Source organism: Arthrobotrys flagrans, assembly GCF_004000055.1.
Source record: "Arthrobotrys flagrans strain CBS H-5679 chromosome Unknown unitig_3, whole genome shotgun sequence".
NCBI lineage: Eukaryota > Fungi > Ascomycota > Orbiliomycetes > Orbiliales > Orbiliaceae > Arthrobotrys > Arthrobotrys flagrans.
The window spans coordinates 4,132,779-4,147,312 of record NW_027137547.1 but is presented as its reverse complement, the minus strand read 5'-3'; the positions used below and the strand labels follow the sequence as shown (position 1 = coordinate 4,147,312).

Genomic DNA, 14,534 nt, shown 5'->3' with positions numbered 1-14,534 from the left:
ACTACCGGCCCTTATAAACCACCAACGACTCCCCAATCATGACTACAGCAATCCCACAGCAAAATGCAGCACTGCCGGAGGGCATTTTCTCACTGCTTGACACCGACCTGTACAAATTGACGATGCAATGCGCTGTTTTACAGCATTACCCTGATACTGGTATGAATTTACGTCATATCGTCGCCAAAATACATGTGACAAGGGTTACTAATACAACTTGTGTGCTATTCTAGACGTCACATATCATTACACGAATCGCACGCCGCATTTGAAGCTGAACAGGAAGGCATTTGAATGGATTAAAGTGCAGATTGAGAGTACATTACACTAAGCGATATCGGCGGAACTTAAGATAGCTTCTAACTTCACGTCTTGATCTTTAGAGCTCGAAAATATCGCCTTAACCAACTCGGAAGAAGCATTTCTTCGCGAGAAATGTCCTTACTTGTCACCTACATATATAGCATACCTCAAGAAGTTCAGATTCTACCCGAAGGAGCAGGTCGATATTAGTTTCGATGGTGGAGATGGGCCTGATGATGCTGGAGAACTTACGTTGGATGTGAAGGGGAACTGGGTTGAGACTATACTTTACGAGATTCCGCTGTTGGTGCTGGTTAGTGAGGCGTTTTTTAAGTTTGTGGATACGGATTGGGATTATGAGGGGCAGATTGGTTGGTATACTCCTAGATATTGATAAAACGGCCGTTGTTCACTAATGAGTGATGGATTGTAGAGAAGGCATATCAAAAGGCAAAGGTCTTACTGAAGAACGGGGCGGTATTCACAGAGTTTGGAACCCGTCGAAGAAGAAGCTATCATGCACAGGATCTAGTCATGCAGGGGCTGTTAAAGGCAGGTGAAGAATTCAAGGATAACGAGGAGTATAGCGGGAAGTTTAACGCCTCGAGCAATGTTCATTTTTGCCACCGGTAAGTTCTTTGATTTACACACGATCTATGTGAATTTCTCACTCATATATGGCCATAGTCACAACTTAAACCCCGTCGGTACCGTCGCACACGAATGGTTTATGGGTATCGCCGCCGAAAGCAACCGCTACGAGGACGCCAGCGAGCATGGACTTCTCAAGTGGACACAAACCTTCGGCCCCGGTGTTCTTGCTATCGCCCTCACCGATACCTTTGGAACCGAGGAGTTCCTTCGAGCATTCTCAAAGTCTTGCCCTGTTGAAGGAGCAGATGGGAAGAGCTACGCTGAGATCTTTTCAGGAATTAGACAGGACTCTGGTGATCCTGAGAAGTACGTCAGGTGGATCCGAGAGTTTTATGATCGCGCTGGAGTGAAGGGACAGAAGACGGTGGTGTTTAGTGATTCGTTGAATGTGGAGTTGGTTTTGAAGTATAAGAAGTATGCGGAGGAATATGGGTTGATACCGTCGTTTGGTATTGGGACTTTTTTGACAAGTGAGTTTCATGTTCTTCTTTGCTTGCTTGAATTTTTAAAAGTACTAATTGGTGTTTCATTAGATGATTTCGTACACAAAAGTGATGATTCGAAGTCCACGCCGTTGAATATTGTCATCAAACTTTCTTCGGCCATGGGACACGCAGCCGTGAAGATCAGTGATAATATTGGAAAGAATACAGGGGATAAAGCAATGGTTGAAGAGGTCAAAGAGAGACTGGGATATACCGAGAGTGGGAATGTGGTTGATGAGGCTAAGAGGTGGGTATAGGCAGAAGTGCACATTTAATTGATTGGTGATGATCGTGCAAAGCGGAAGCCTAGATGATATCGTATAATCATGTAACTTCGTTGATATTCTTGGGAGGTTGATTACGTAAATGGGTGGTGTTCTTTTGTATTTTTTGAACCTGGAATGCGAATTTTGAAAGACGATACATTTATCCTTATAGACATATGTACGAGATCCCGGTGCTGCGCTTTTGGATTCGTCATGCATGTTGAGCCCGGGAACCAGACGTTATACATTCATTGTAGCTGGAATTTTACGGGGTATTATCGTATTCTATACTAAGAACTAGCCATTATTAGTTACGGAAGGTATCGACGGACCATTAATTTTTGCTCTTGGATCCTTGTAGGCTTAAGCTTTATAGTTCGGCAGTGGTAGCGTCGACGCAAGCATAAGCAGAGTACGTAACCCGGCTTTTTCTAGCTTCGTGGAATCGGCCTCCGTTGATTTCCCCTGCATTTACAGTTTACTAAAATGTCTCTGAACTTTTTGGCAAATGGTAAGAGGCGAGCTCTGGCGATATGTAACCGATAGTTGCGACATGCAAGGAAAAAAAAAAGATAGTTAAAATATCTTGAGCAGTCCTTTCGAGGATATGATTTCTTGGCCGATATCGTAGATAGTCTGGTGAAACAGGCGAGGCAAAACTATGGGTTGCATGTGCGGATAGTATCAAATGCCAATGGAACGTTGAACCTGCACGCATGGGATTGCGTGTTTCGATGGGCTTGGAATGAGGTGATCTAGTGATCATGAGGTTTGAGATTCTTCAAGGAAAAAAATTTTTTTAAAAATTTGATATACGAAAAAAGATGTGGTTTTCCTTAGTTAGTTTTCCCTTAGGTCCTTAAAGTTTCGGGTGGACTAGGCGTCTTTGGGTAGACGGTGAGTACGTATTACAACACGGTTCACAACTAGGTACTTAGTCTGTCGACAGTTTACGTCTATAGGACCAAGGGAAAGGAATTGAACAAGCAAATTCCAAGCTAAGCTATAGCGTTAGAAGGTAGCAAGTGAAGGGCCCCGCTTTTCGCGGTCGGAACCAGTGACTATTCGGGGGGAAAGATATAGCAGTGGTGGTTCGAAATGATCCGGCCAGTACAGTGAGGGTCTATAGTACATGTCTACAGGCTAGTCTCGAGAATTCCTTCACCTGTGACAGCCAAGTGTCTAAATTGGAACCGCAGAGCTGATATACTTTTTTTAATCGACAAGAATTAATTTCGAATCGCACGTTTCAACCCGCCAAAAGGCAGGTTGGCGATCTAAGCTCTACTGGCTTACCCGATAAGTGTCTTCCAAAGAGATATGATATGCGAGAAAGAGTGAATGGCGTAGGCTGGATTTGGTCGGCCGGGGAAGGTCGTTCCTCGCCTTGATATAATCGATGTCAGTTGTACCTAGGTAGTCGTCTATATAGAATTCTAGAATCGATGTATTCACTCGTTCATAATAATTATTTAATTTACACCATCACCATTCCAGAGAACCGGATTTTTGGTGGTAACACTGTAATATAGCCTTAGGCGCTAAAGTATGGACCCAGTGCGAGGCTGGAAATTTCAACCTTTGATGCATTTTGGTACCTCTTTTGGGATGAAAGCCCCAAGACGATCAAAAAAAGTCCACGGCAAGGCCAACTCCCCTGGATCAATCGTAATCCATCGACAATCAGGCTGAGTCCACACAATACCGACTCAAGTACTCTTGGTATAACAGCCCAGGCCATTGGGTGGATTGAATACCAAATCTTCTTCTTTAGCGTATTGTCTGATGGGGAAAAGAAAACTGTCTCCAAAAAAAACTCAAATACAACAGCGGGTGTCATGCAGCTAAATTCTCAGCCCCATCGAACCAGTTGCCCCCCGTCAGGTAAGGCAAGGTCCATTTAAGCTTACATCTGTGAATATATATGTATCAGCAGGATCCCAGCGGACATCGAAAACTGAAAGGAATACCTTTTCTCTCGAGAAGCTCTTGTTGTAAGATTAGCCTTTAAATTCTAAAATCCAAAATCCCCGCTCTCTCCCTCGGAGCACGCTGTTTCCACCCGGTTTGACGTGTGTATCGAATTTCAATCGGCTGGACGAGAACCTCAGTGAGTAAAGCCCCTTTGCGAGCCAAATCGTCTGAATAGTCTGTGCCAGGCTGGTCCTGCTGTTTTGAACCAGCCGGCCAGCCAACCGTTGGCCTGTCCTGTCCTGTCGCTTGTTTTATTAGCACTCTCCCTGGCTGCCTCTCTCGTCCATATTACGGAGTAATGCCCGTCAGAAATGTCAACCCAAACCCTCTTCAAATAAATCCTCGCATCCACCCCAATTCTAACTTCTAACTCCTCCGTGACTTCTAGAACTCTTCCTGTCTCCCCGTCCTTTCCCTCCAACAGACAATTCCAAATTCCAAATTCCAAAACCCACCTGCCAGTCGACCAATTCGAAGGTTTCTGCGCTCTTCCGACTGACTCCGGTTTTTTTTCTCCATTACATCTCGTATCTAAATAAAAGGTCGGTGGATATCCTTCAAAATGAGTGTAAGTCTCTCTTGGCCCCTTTATTTTCGTGTTGCCACGCCCCTCAACCAGCGCCGTTTCGCGAACCACCACCGACGGATCGTGCATTCAAAGAATCCGATATCCACCGGAAGGTGAACTCTCCTGCATGATTCTAGAAGAAACAACCATACTTGCATCGTCTAGACTCGTTTACATATTTGCAATCCGTCTATAAATTTGAGTGATGTCGCTGACCATTGTTCGCTTTCCTTAATATAGTATAAGTACGTACTGATTACGCCATCCCGATAGTTCTTCCTCGTTCAATGCGAATGTCCGACTTTTCTCGTGTCGGATGTTCGATTGAATTTTAAGTGGATATCCTCGGTGCTGACTGCGTCGGTTTTTTCCAAATAGCTACGGTCAACAGAACCCGTACGCCCAGCAGAACACAGGGTATAATAACGACCAATATGGTCCGTCTAATTACCAGGGCCAGCAAGTCGGTAGCGGAGGTACGTTGCATCTACATTAAAACCACCGGGTACTCAGAGCATCGATAATGTAGATGCTCAGGACGGCATGTAGCTAATATGTCCTTTTTTGCTATTTAAATAGGGTACGAGATGGCGCCACTTAATGGACAGCCGTACCAGCAGGCTACAAATCCTCAGGTTTTCTTTGGCAGGATCGCCGAACTCCGACAGATGGACGAGGACATCAACAGCAGAATCTCCGAACTCGAGAGACTCCAGAATGAATCCCTAGGCCATGTCGACGAGTCTTCGTCGGTCGAAGCCACACGCCATATCGACGCCCTGGTAGCCGAAATCTCCACAATGAACCGAGCCATGGCCGGCAAGATCCGTCAACTTAAGACCGAAGCCCTCCATGACCAAGACAAGTCGAACCAGGTCGGCCCTCTTGAGAGGAAATTCAAGCAGACCTTGATCAACTACCAACAAATCGAAGTCGCTTACCAAAAGAGGTCGAGAGAGCTACTTGTTCGACAGTATAAGATTGCCAATCCAAATGCTACCGAGGAGCAGATCAGAGACATCCAGGAGGCCGACCCCAATGCACAGATCTTTACTCAAGCTGTACGTTTTTGTTCATAAAAATGGGTGGGAAATGCTGCTAATAAATTCGCAATAGACTATGCAAGGTAACCGGACAGGTGCTGCCCGATCTGCTCTCGCCGAGGTTCGCAGCCGTCACAATGATATCCAGAAGATCGAGAAGACTATGGTTGAACTCGCCCAGCTTTTCGAGGATATGAACAGGCTTGTCGAAGAACAAGGCGAGGTTGTTAAGGATATCGAGGATCATGGTGTCAGGGCGGAAGAAGACACTCGGCAAGCGGTTGTGCAGCTCGACACTGCTATTGAATCTGCAAAGGGTGCTCGCAGAAAGAAGTGGTGGTGCTTGCTCCTCGTCCGTAAGTTAAAAATATGGGAACCGACACTGAACATATTTGAAAGTAATTTACTGACGCACGTATATAGTCATTATCATTATCATTATCATCGTTATCGTTGTGGCTGTGACGCAGCCATGGAACAAATAGGCGGAGAATACCCTAAAACTATAACAACTGCTCTCCCTTCTAACTTTATCTCGCAATCGACATCGACATCGGCATCTTTTTTTTCTCTCCCCGCTGCCAACGTGAATAGGAAGAGAGAACCGATAAGCAAAATGAATATATTTCCTTGGCGTTTGGAGGACCAAGGAAATCCTCCACGATTTCCTATCAGAATACATCGTACAGATACCACCTGCCACGCTCCCTCCATTCTTCTTATTTCTCTTTGTTGAATTAACTTTTGCTGTCTGAAAAGAAACTTTGCTTTCCCTCTCGGCTGATTCCCTTTGTCCTTTTCTTTTTGTGTCGTTTCTAAACTCCAGATAATATACTTTTAATACTCGATCCGACCTGATACTACGCCCGCTCGAATTACGTTGATGATTTTTTGTTCGAACTTAGAAGTGGCCCTCTTCGCGATAACGGGTGTATATTGGGAAGGTGGAAGGAAAGACGCATGACGCCCTGTTTTGTGTTTCTCTTTTGGTTGGGATTTCGTGGATGCTGTGGAATAGCTTTTGTTTTGTCTTTGTTTCGCTTCGTTTTTACCCTACTTGTAAGTATAAATTCCGCGATATTGTTGATATGGAGTCTGAATATGATATTTTTCTCTCTCAAAAGAAATGGCTCTGGATATGGGTCTAGACATTTAAATACTTAAATCAAGATAAATATGTGCTTCCATTATGATACGTGCCTGTGTCACCGCCTCACGTTAGCTACCCATGAGTAATATATGTTGAAGATATACTATCGATAACGTTGTACTCGGACAGCGACGATGTATTGAAGCCACAGAGTATGTCTAACTTGTGCAACCACGGGCTGCCGGCCCGCATGGGTGTGTCAGTCCCGTAGGGGGGTTTCTGGTAGTCTGGTGGATCCCCGTGTCTAAAATCCATGGCAAAGCTTATTCTGGATCAGGCCTGGGTACGAGACAACTGCTATTATATCCGAGATCGATTTTGTTTCTCTGGGTTTGAACCCAGCTGGAAAGCAAGTGAACAGCATGGTTCCTGTTCTTACGTATCAATATACTTGATATTGTACCTAGAGCTCGATAGTTCTTCGTCTGGCATCATGATTACATGGGTATATCGTATTGTACTCGACGGACTTAATATAGAGCTACCTGATTAAGTAGTCAGTAAATGATACCGAGATCAATACATCGACGGCACAGTTATATCGAGCTCGAGAGGTAAAATTTCCGAATATCCTCTTCCCTGACAATTCTACCAGTCTTTGTAGACCTAGCAGACCCAGCAACATGATGTAAATCCCTTTATTCGATCGACCATCTACCGGTGGTCATGCATGATCATGAGCGCAGCCGTGGGATTTGAATCAAACCAACCTCCACCCATCTGATGCGAATCAGAAAAGATACTGTTTGCGCATTGGATAGTAGTCTATTGTAAACGCCTTTACGGTATCTTCGGTCTTAATTATGGTACCTTCGTCCAGCGCCGTAGTAGCTAGTCTTGAGCCATAACAGATCTATAGACGATCGGTAGAAAAACCAATACAATGATTGATATCTACCATATCTGACTTCAACGATCCAAGGAAGCACAAAAAGATTATCTTCTTGACATAGGCGAGTACCTATTCCGGTCGGCCTTTCTCGATCAAATATACCCTGCTCGCAATTGCAATTGCCGCATCCAATACCGTATTCGTGCCTCACATCATACGCAGATGCTTGCTTGTCGTTGAAGCGGGGAGAAGTTTGTGTTGTCGAAGGGTTGGTGTGCCCTTATCATCTGATCAGATAAGATCTTCTAAATCAGGAATAGCGTCCCTCCAAATCCACCACCAAGGCAACTCAACACACCAAATTTGCGAGTTTCATTGAATTTTGGCCCAGTATCTCCAGCTTCGACATTTCATCATCGTCAAATCCCCCAAGAACCTCAACCACCCGTACCGACACTCCTACCCAAAACTCAACAAACCCCTTTCTATTATAATGGCAGACGCAGCAAAAGCTCCAGCAGGAGCCCCAGCAGGAGGTGCCGCCGGTGGCTTCGCATCCCGAGGAGGAGACCGTGGTCCAAGACGTGGACGTCGTGGTGCCCGTCGCGGTGGAAAGCCAGACAGCGAGAAGGAATGGCAGCCAGTTACCAAGCTTGGCCGTCTTGTTAAGGCTGGCAAGATCAAGAGCATGGAAGAAATCTACCTCCACTCACTACCAATCAAGGAATACCAGATTGTCGATTTCTTCTTGCCAAAGTTGAAGGATGAGGTCATGAAGGTACTTCATTTTATCTTTTCCCCACAGAAATTTCGAAATTAGAAGGAAGAGGAGAGGAATTATGGGTTTTTGGAGGGCGGATATTGGTCGCATAGGGACAATGCAACTTCAAAATTTCGATATTCGAATTCGCATCAGATCGCTAACTGAATCTTTTAAAAAATATGAACAGATCAAGCCAGTCCAGAAGCAGACCCGTGCCGGTCAGCGTACCCGATTCAAGGCTATCGTTGTCATCGGTGACTCCGATGGTCACGTTGGTCTCGGTATCAAGACCTCCAAGGAAGTCGCCACCGCTATCCGTGCCGCTATCATCATCGCCAAACTCTCCGTTTTGCCAATCAGAAGAGGTTACTGGGGTTCTTCTCTCGGAGAGCCTCACTCTCTGCCAGCCAAGGAGAGCGGAAAGTGTGGCTCTGTCTCTGTTAGAGTACGTTCGATATCTACTCCAATCGAGATATTTTGGTTGAAAACATACTAATTCCATAAACCTACAGTTGATCCCAGCTCCCCGTGGTACCGGCCTCGTCGCCTCCCCAGCCGTCAAGCGTCTCCTCCAGCTCGCTGGTGTTGAAGATGCCTACACATCCTCTTCCGGCTCGACCAAGACCCTCGAGAACACCCTCAAGGCCACCTTCGTCGCCGTCGGCAACACCTACGGTTTCCTTACTCCCAACCTGTGGAAGGATAGAACACTTGCCAGGAGTCCATTAGATGAGTTTGGTGATGTCCTCAGGACGAAGGCTGTTTATTAATTTGTCTTGTATCTCGCTTTTCGGGTGTTCTCCGTGATATTTTTTCCTTTTTTCCCTTCAATCGGGTTTATCTTGTAATGCCTACATAGTCTCTTAACGCCTTTACGCCTCACACAACCTTTCTTCTTCTCTTATATACTATTCACCGGGGGCTTTTCGAGGCTACTATCCACTACACACACTCTCATACAGTGTATCATGACCCCTTTATTTGTTATAAGGAATTGTTGTTAATACCATGATTACACAACTACTACCAAAAGGCTACCGGCTACCCATCATCCGCTGGTATGAATTTTTGCATATGATGCTAGAAGGGTTACATAAGTTATAAAATAGCAGAAACCTCTAACCTTCAAGCCCTTTGTTGGGTAAGAGGGAAATTCAATAAGAATCACCGTGGAATTCAGGTCTGTCTATAAGTTATAAGTCGTATAGGTCCCGAGACTAAAGCCGTATCCTCGTTACAAGGGAGAAACTATTTGATTATAAACTCACAATGTTGGAGTGGTCTCGACGGTCTAGCCTCGACGGAGACGTATCGGAAAGAACGTAACTTGGGGCAGGTGCATGGCAATATACACAAGATTAGGCAATGGATATCCTTATAATTACTCAGCATCTGAACTAGACCACCTAGCATCTTACCATATATTATTTGCATAGTGGAAGTGTTATAAGCAAATACACACTCGCTGTTTTTCGAAAATTAAGGCTTAGCAATCAAAAACCACTAATGCCCACGAATGCGTACACGTTTTTATGAAAGGGTCTTGATTTCTAGCTTGTTTCCAATCCTGACCCCAGAGCGCCCTTCGGTCTATTTCCCTGAGGATAAAAGGTATATTTACGTTCGGGGAGAGATGTTCTATGCTCGGATAGTTGAATATGTACAATGGCTCCTGCCTGAATTATGTAGTCATGAAATGCCATGAGTCGTGGCCGTATCAGGAACAATGAGCCTATCTTACCTTTGAAGACGCTAGGATAACGGCCCGCAGACGCTAAAAGAACTAGCTGCTAGAAATCTTAGTTTGGGAGATGCTCTTCTAAGGCATTCCCCTTTCGCACTCGTTGCTGATTGCCTAAGTTCTCGCTAGGGTGTGAACGTCGAATGATATCCAACTACAATCCTAGCATATCCTCCGCTCTAAATATCGGGAGCCTCTCCTTCTCGGTCCTGTTACTTGTAGCCCCGGTGCTCCCTACGTCCCCCACGCTCCCCCTGGCGGTGGAATAGACTTCTTTCCCTGCAACTTCCTCTTTAAGCTCTACATCTACCTTCCTTTCAGTCGTCAATGCCTTATAAGCAAGTACACTTCCAATCGTTGCGGCCAATCCGATGACTCCCTGCACTGCAACCCAGAATGCTGTTGACTGGGCTTTGTAACCTTCTTGGTTGAGTGGGACGTCATCAGTCAAACCCCATGATTGGGGTGAATTCTCGATGGTACGTTTCGTCCAGTTAATCAACGTGAGTTTATCGTTTTCGTCTGGAGTTCCGTAGGTTATATTTTGCGGGAAGCAATTGGAGCTAAACCCATTGGTATAAGCGACTATATCTGAAAATTCCTGCTGGAGTATCTCTTTCGCCCAGGGAGATGGGAGCTTAGGATAGAGTAAGAGTGAAAGGTAGCCGACAAGCAAACAATCAATGGTGGTAGGAGAGGCGCTACCAAAGAAGAAGTTCTGCCCTGCGAGTTTCTCTCCAATGGGGTCCAGGAAGTCGGCCAGCAGGTTACGAAGTCTTACACGGGTAGTAATCTTTTCTTTTTCTTGGGGTTTGGACTTGTCTGCAGTGGCGGTGATGCCAGCGAAGGCAGTGGAGACCGGTTGGATGGGCCGAGACTCTTCGGCTGCTATGTCTCGGATGAGGGATGTAAGGTGGGAGGTTAAGCCTATGGCTCGCACATGGTGGGTATGTGGGATTTCATATTGTATTGGGAATTGGAGGAAGGTTGAGTATAGAGGTCTGGTGACGTTTATCCAGTTCTTGCTGGTGACGTAGAGGGAGAGGGAGACTATTGGGAGGCATGTCTTTCGGATGAAGGAGCGGTATCTGACGATATCATTTGATGTTAGCCTCTATTCACATCAACAATATAATATAATATATCCACCACGTCATATATCTCTTGAGACTCTTGAACGAGGTGAAGCGTGGTCTAAATTCGACGTACGCTATAGATTGGGCCTTCTGCAGATCCGTCAGGTTCCTATCGATATCATAACCGCCAGAGTTTTTGGAATGGAGGTACGAGACTATCGCGTCGAAGCCACCGATCCGTTGTGAGCCGTCTTTGAGTGCCGGTAATGATCCTGTAGAATATCACCAGTTTAGCATTAGTAAAAATAACTGCCGCATAGAGCTACAAGGACCCCACGGGTATCCGGGGAAAACCCCTACCATTCGGTGAAACACTGACATTGTTACTCTCCACGAGTACCCAAAGGTCCTGAGGTATCGCAGAGCTCAGGAATGCAATTGCCGCAAGACATTCGGGGTCTAGGGACGGCAGTCCGAACGCCCTGTTCCAGACATGGAGTTCAATTGGTGACATTGGGGTTGGTCAAGCTGGGGATGCCGTTGTCGGTTCAAATTTTGTCGCGAAAGGGACCAGGCTGATGTTTCGAATTTTTGCAACTGTCGTTCGCCTAAGTGGAAGACATGGGGAGGCGAAGGAGGTCAACGCAAGGACTTCAAAATTTCCCAAATGCAGGGTAAGAGCGGTTAACAGTGACATCTCGCATGACTCGGTGCGAAGAGGCAATGATTCTCGAGATGCATTAAAGCGACGCTACATGAGTGGTTTAAAGTCTCGAATTCAGCGCGTTAAAAGTTAAAGTCTCTTGTCAATTCCCCGCATGTTCCATATTCGTAGAGGTATCCCCTAGCATTGGTCAGCTCTCAGCTCTTGGGCCTGCACTTATCGAATTCGGATAGGTCTGGACTCTGAAATCTAAAAGTGGTCTCACGGCATACATAGTACACACCCATGAAATTGAACCCGCACACAGCTTGTAGTACAATTGTAGTATATTAAAATTGTCGCATGATTATAAGGCCTACGAGGCTTCAGGGTGGAGGAATCCCTCGTCGTTTTCCCGCGCTCAACAAACAGATTGACCTGTAATTTTACGACCTGCAGCTGAATCTAAACAGCGGTAAGGGAGCTTCAATACGATAACGCTCAGGCCTTCATGCAAGGCTCATATCAATGCCATTGATAACAGCAGCACACGTGGCAGCCGACGAAATTGATATGTTTCCGCAGTCTGGAGGAGGGTTTTGTGCTTCTGGGAAATTCCTTGTTGGTTAAGGATCTTTCTGGGGAAGTTTCCGCAGGAAAAACGGCGCAGGGCGCATGCAGGGCAGCAGTACGGCTGACCACAGGGTCGGGAGAAAGTAAATATTCGGTGAATGAATTGAGACGCTGGCTTTTGATGGAATAAATTGGGAGGCATTCTGCGATGCAGATGTGGCGTGAGATCTTAAATTCTCACATAATTGCCGCGATTTCGGCCAATATGAAATGTGATACGGCATCAATTGAACATTCTGGTGGCTGGTTCTTTTTGTGGTGGCTTGCAATGTTGGATGATAGCACCGAATTGGTCCTAGTACTCAGAGTTACACCGAGTAAGTCCGAGTAACAATGCCGAGCAGGAGATGACAAACGCGTTTACAAGTCATTATCTTCCCGAATGGCCTGGGACATATACATCCAACCTTCCATCACGTCTTCCGTGGTTCCGGTATCTTCGATGCCTGGTGCAATAGGGATGTCCCGAGTAACCACTGCCTCGGGTACCTGCTCTGATTGGTCAATTGCCTGCGGAACGTCCAGCTTCTTCACTATCAGATACAAGATCTTCCCGTAAACCTTATATGCCTCATATGATGTTCGAAAAAGAGGCTTCTTCGTTTCCTCAACTGGGTCTTTCCCGACGCCTCTTCCCATCCCAGCTTCAGAATCCGAGCCTGAATCGATCGTGATAGGCTCCTTTTGGCTCCGTTTGCCAGTATTCCTCCGAGTGGCGTCATTTCCTGTGCGCAACCCTCGCCCAGTGGGCGTTGTGGCTTGATATTCAGCTCGATCCCCATCTTCGGATCTTTGGGTTGCACTATCTTCCTTGTCACCAATGCTTCCATGCGTCCGTGTCTTTCGGTGAGACCGACGTGCTGGTACCGAATTGACATCTGCCTGGTGCATCCCCGCATCACTTGCCTCAGAAGGAAGGGCTAGTGGGAGTGCATACAGATCAACCTCCTCGTCCTCGTTTTCGATCCTCAAGTTAGCGATTTGATTGGTGCTTTGCCCGCCGCCATCCTCCGATTCTCCGACATTCAGCATGTCATTTCCCAGAACCATCTTGCTGGAATTTGACTTCAAGCCTCCCTCGGATTTTGGCCCTAGAAACTCTCTTCGTGGCATCACCAATGCATGCCGGGTTGTGCCTTCCTTGAAGAACACGCTTACTTCGAAATCGCTACCGGAAACTACATCCTTGACAGCCTGCTGCTTTTTCGTTACGGCCCCGGTTCGTTCCCGTTCTCTTTCTTCCCTTAGCTTAGGTAGTATCAGATCCTTCAATGAGTCTATGATTCGAGGCAAAGTTGGGTCTGTAGGGTGAATTAGCCATGTATGGAGGACGCTCGGATCTTCGAGGAAGATTTGAGTTTGTAACGTTGTTTGAGGGGTTAATTTGATGTATCTTCGAAGAGGCGCCATATGCTGTTATCAGTAAACGGTATACTTGCTACTACTAAGGTAGGTACTCGGTATAGCCTTAGCTCGGGAGCTTCGTCGAGACCTTCTTAAGGGACTAGTACAGTTCAATTTGTCTCGCAAATGCGGCTGTAGGTTCCTCGTTTAGCTGTGGTACCCTATTGGTGGGAATGCCTCCCAATCCTCCACTTAACCAGTTGGAAAGAAATTTCAATCGCTGATTTTGGAGCGTGGCCTGATTCGGTGCAATGGAGATCATGAATGAATTGATGATGCCGTGCTATGTCCTTTGGCAACTTGTTGGTGGCGTTCAGCGATTAATTCAAGAAGCTGGGACTTTTCATGCGGATATGGAGTGCGCGCGCGTGTGCATGACAATGTTGGTTGGGCTGAAATCCAGAGATGTTGGGCGGCTGGGATGGGGGTGAAGGTCAAAGCTGGATAAGGTTGGAAACTCTTGGCGTTTGTGGAGGTTGGAACCCTGGGCTCCACCAAGTGGCTCCCGAAGACGTTCCCGGGTCCCACCCGCCTTCCCGAGCCGGACATGTCTTTGTTGGGTTCTCGGACCAGCATTCTTGCCTAGCTTTTGGCAACTCTGCTGGAAAGGTCAACCGAAGCGATTACCGACTTGTCATGTCGCGAGGATACGAAGGCAGACAATTATTGGAAGTTAGTTTGTAAGGGAGCCATGAACGTATTTGCTTTGTGCGGAATCTGAGCTTTGCATTCCTATAGGATACCATGAACATGGTCCGAGACCCGATCGTCTACGGGAGCGTCTTCAAACGTTATGTCGATGCGCAATGGCAATATATTGATGTCACTATGAGCCATAAATGCAGGCTGGTATGCGCCATGTGTGTAGGCTGAAGACCTTCGAGGTTGCAGGGTAGTACACCAGCACCAAGCAAGTATCTCGTGATCTAGAAGTCCAATCTTCTCCAGGCAGCTATGTACATACATACAAACACTGCTAAGGGGAGGGGACTTTTGGAG

The 14,534-nt window shown here is 46.3% G+C and overlaps 5 protein-coding genes across 5 annotated transcripts; 3 read left to right on the top strand and 2 right to left on the bottom strand.

Annotated features, from left to right (window-relative positions):
* Positions 1 to 38: 38 nt before the first annotated feature.
* Positions 39 to 1,699, top strand: DFL_002574 (uncharacterized protein; the record flags this gene model as incomplete). Its single annotated transcript, XM_067631380.1, has 6 exons — positions 39 to 159; positions 234 to 317; positions 384 to 674; positions 737 to 932; positions 991 to 1,427; positions 1,491 to 1,699. The coding sequence occupies 6 exons, from the start codon at positions 39 to 41 to the stop codon at positions 1,697 to 1,699; spliced, it is 1,338 nt and encodes a 445-aa protein (XP_067493931.1).
* Positions 1,700 to 3,546: 1,847 nt separating this feature from the next.
* DFL_002573 (uncharacterized protein) lies at positions 3,547 to 5,778 on the top strand (the record flags this gene model as incomplete). Its single annotated transcript, XM_067631379.1, has 7 exons — positions 3,547 to 3,602; positions 3,812 to 3,818; positions 4,071 to 4,159; positions 4,629 to 4,726; positions 4,830 to 5,311; positions 5,367 to 5,649; positions 5,717 to 5,778. The coding sequence occupies 7 exons, from the start codon at positions 3,547 to 3,549 to the stop codon at positions 5,776 to 5,778; spliced, it is 1,077 nt and encodes a 358-aa protein (XP_067493930.1).
* A 1,990-nt stretch (positions 5,779 to 7,768) lies between these two features.
* Positions 7,769 to 8,808, top strand: DFL_002572 (40S ribosomal protein uS5; the record flags this gene model as incomplete). Its single annotated transcript, XM_067631378.1, has 3 exons — positions 7,769 to 8,053; positions 8,226 to 8,483; positions 8,551 to 8,808. The coding sequence occupies 3 exons, from the start codon at positions 7,769 to 7,771 to the stop codon at positions 8,806 to 8,808; spliced, it is 801 nt and encodes a 266-aa protein (XP_067493929.1).
* Positions 8,809 to 9,933: 1,125 nt separating this feature from the next.
* DFL_002571 (uncharacterized protein) lies at positions 9,934 to 11,369 on the bottom strand (the record flags this gene model as incomplete). The annotated part of the gene is made up of 3 exons (XM_067631377.1): positions 9,934 to 10,867; positions 10,989 to 11,127; positions 11,216 to 11,369. The coding sequence occupies 3 exons, from the start codon at positions 11,367 to 11,369 to the stop codon at positions 9,934 to 9,936; spliced, it is 1,227 nt and encodes a 408-aa protein (XP_067493928.1).
* A 1,122-nt stretch (positions 11,370 to 12,491) lies between these two features.
* On the bottom strand, positions 12,492 to 13,541 carry DFL_002570 (uncharacterized protein; the record flags this gene model as incomplete). Its single annotated transcript, XM_067631376.1, has 1 exon — positions 12,492 to 13,541. One exon carries the CDS (start codon positions 13,539 to 13,541, stop codon positions 12,492 to 12,494), a length of 1,050 nt encoding a protein of 349 aa, XP_067493927.1.
* Positions 13,542 to 14,534: the final 993 nt, after the last annotated feature.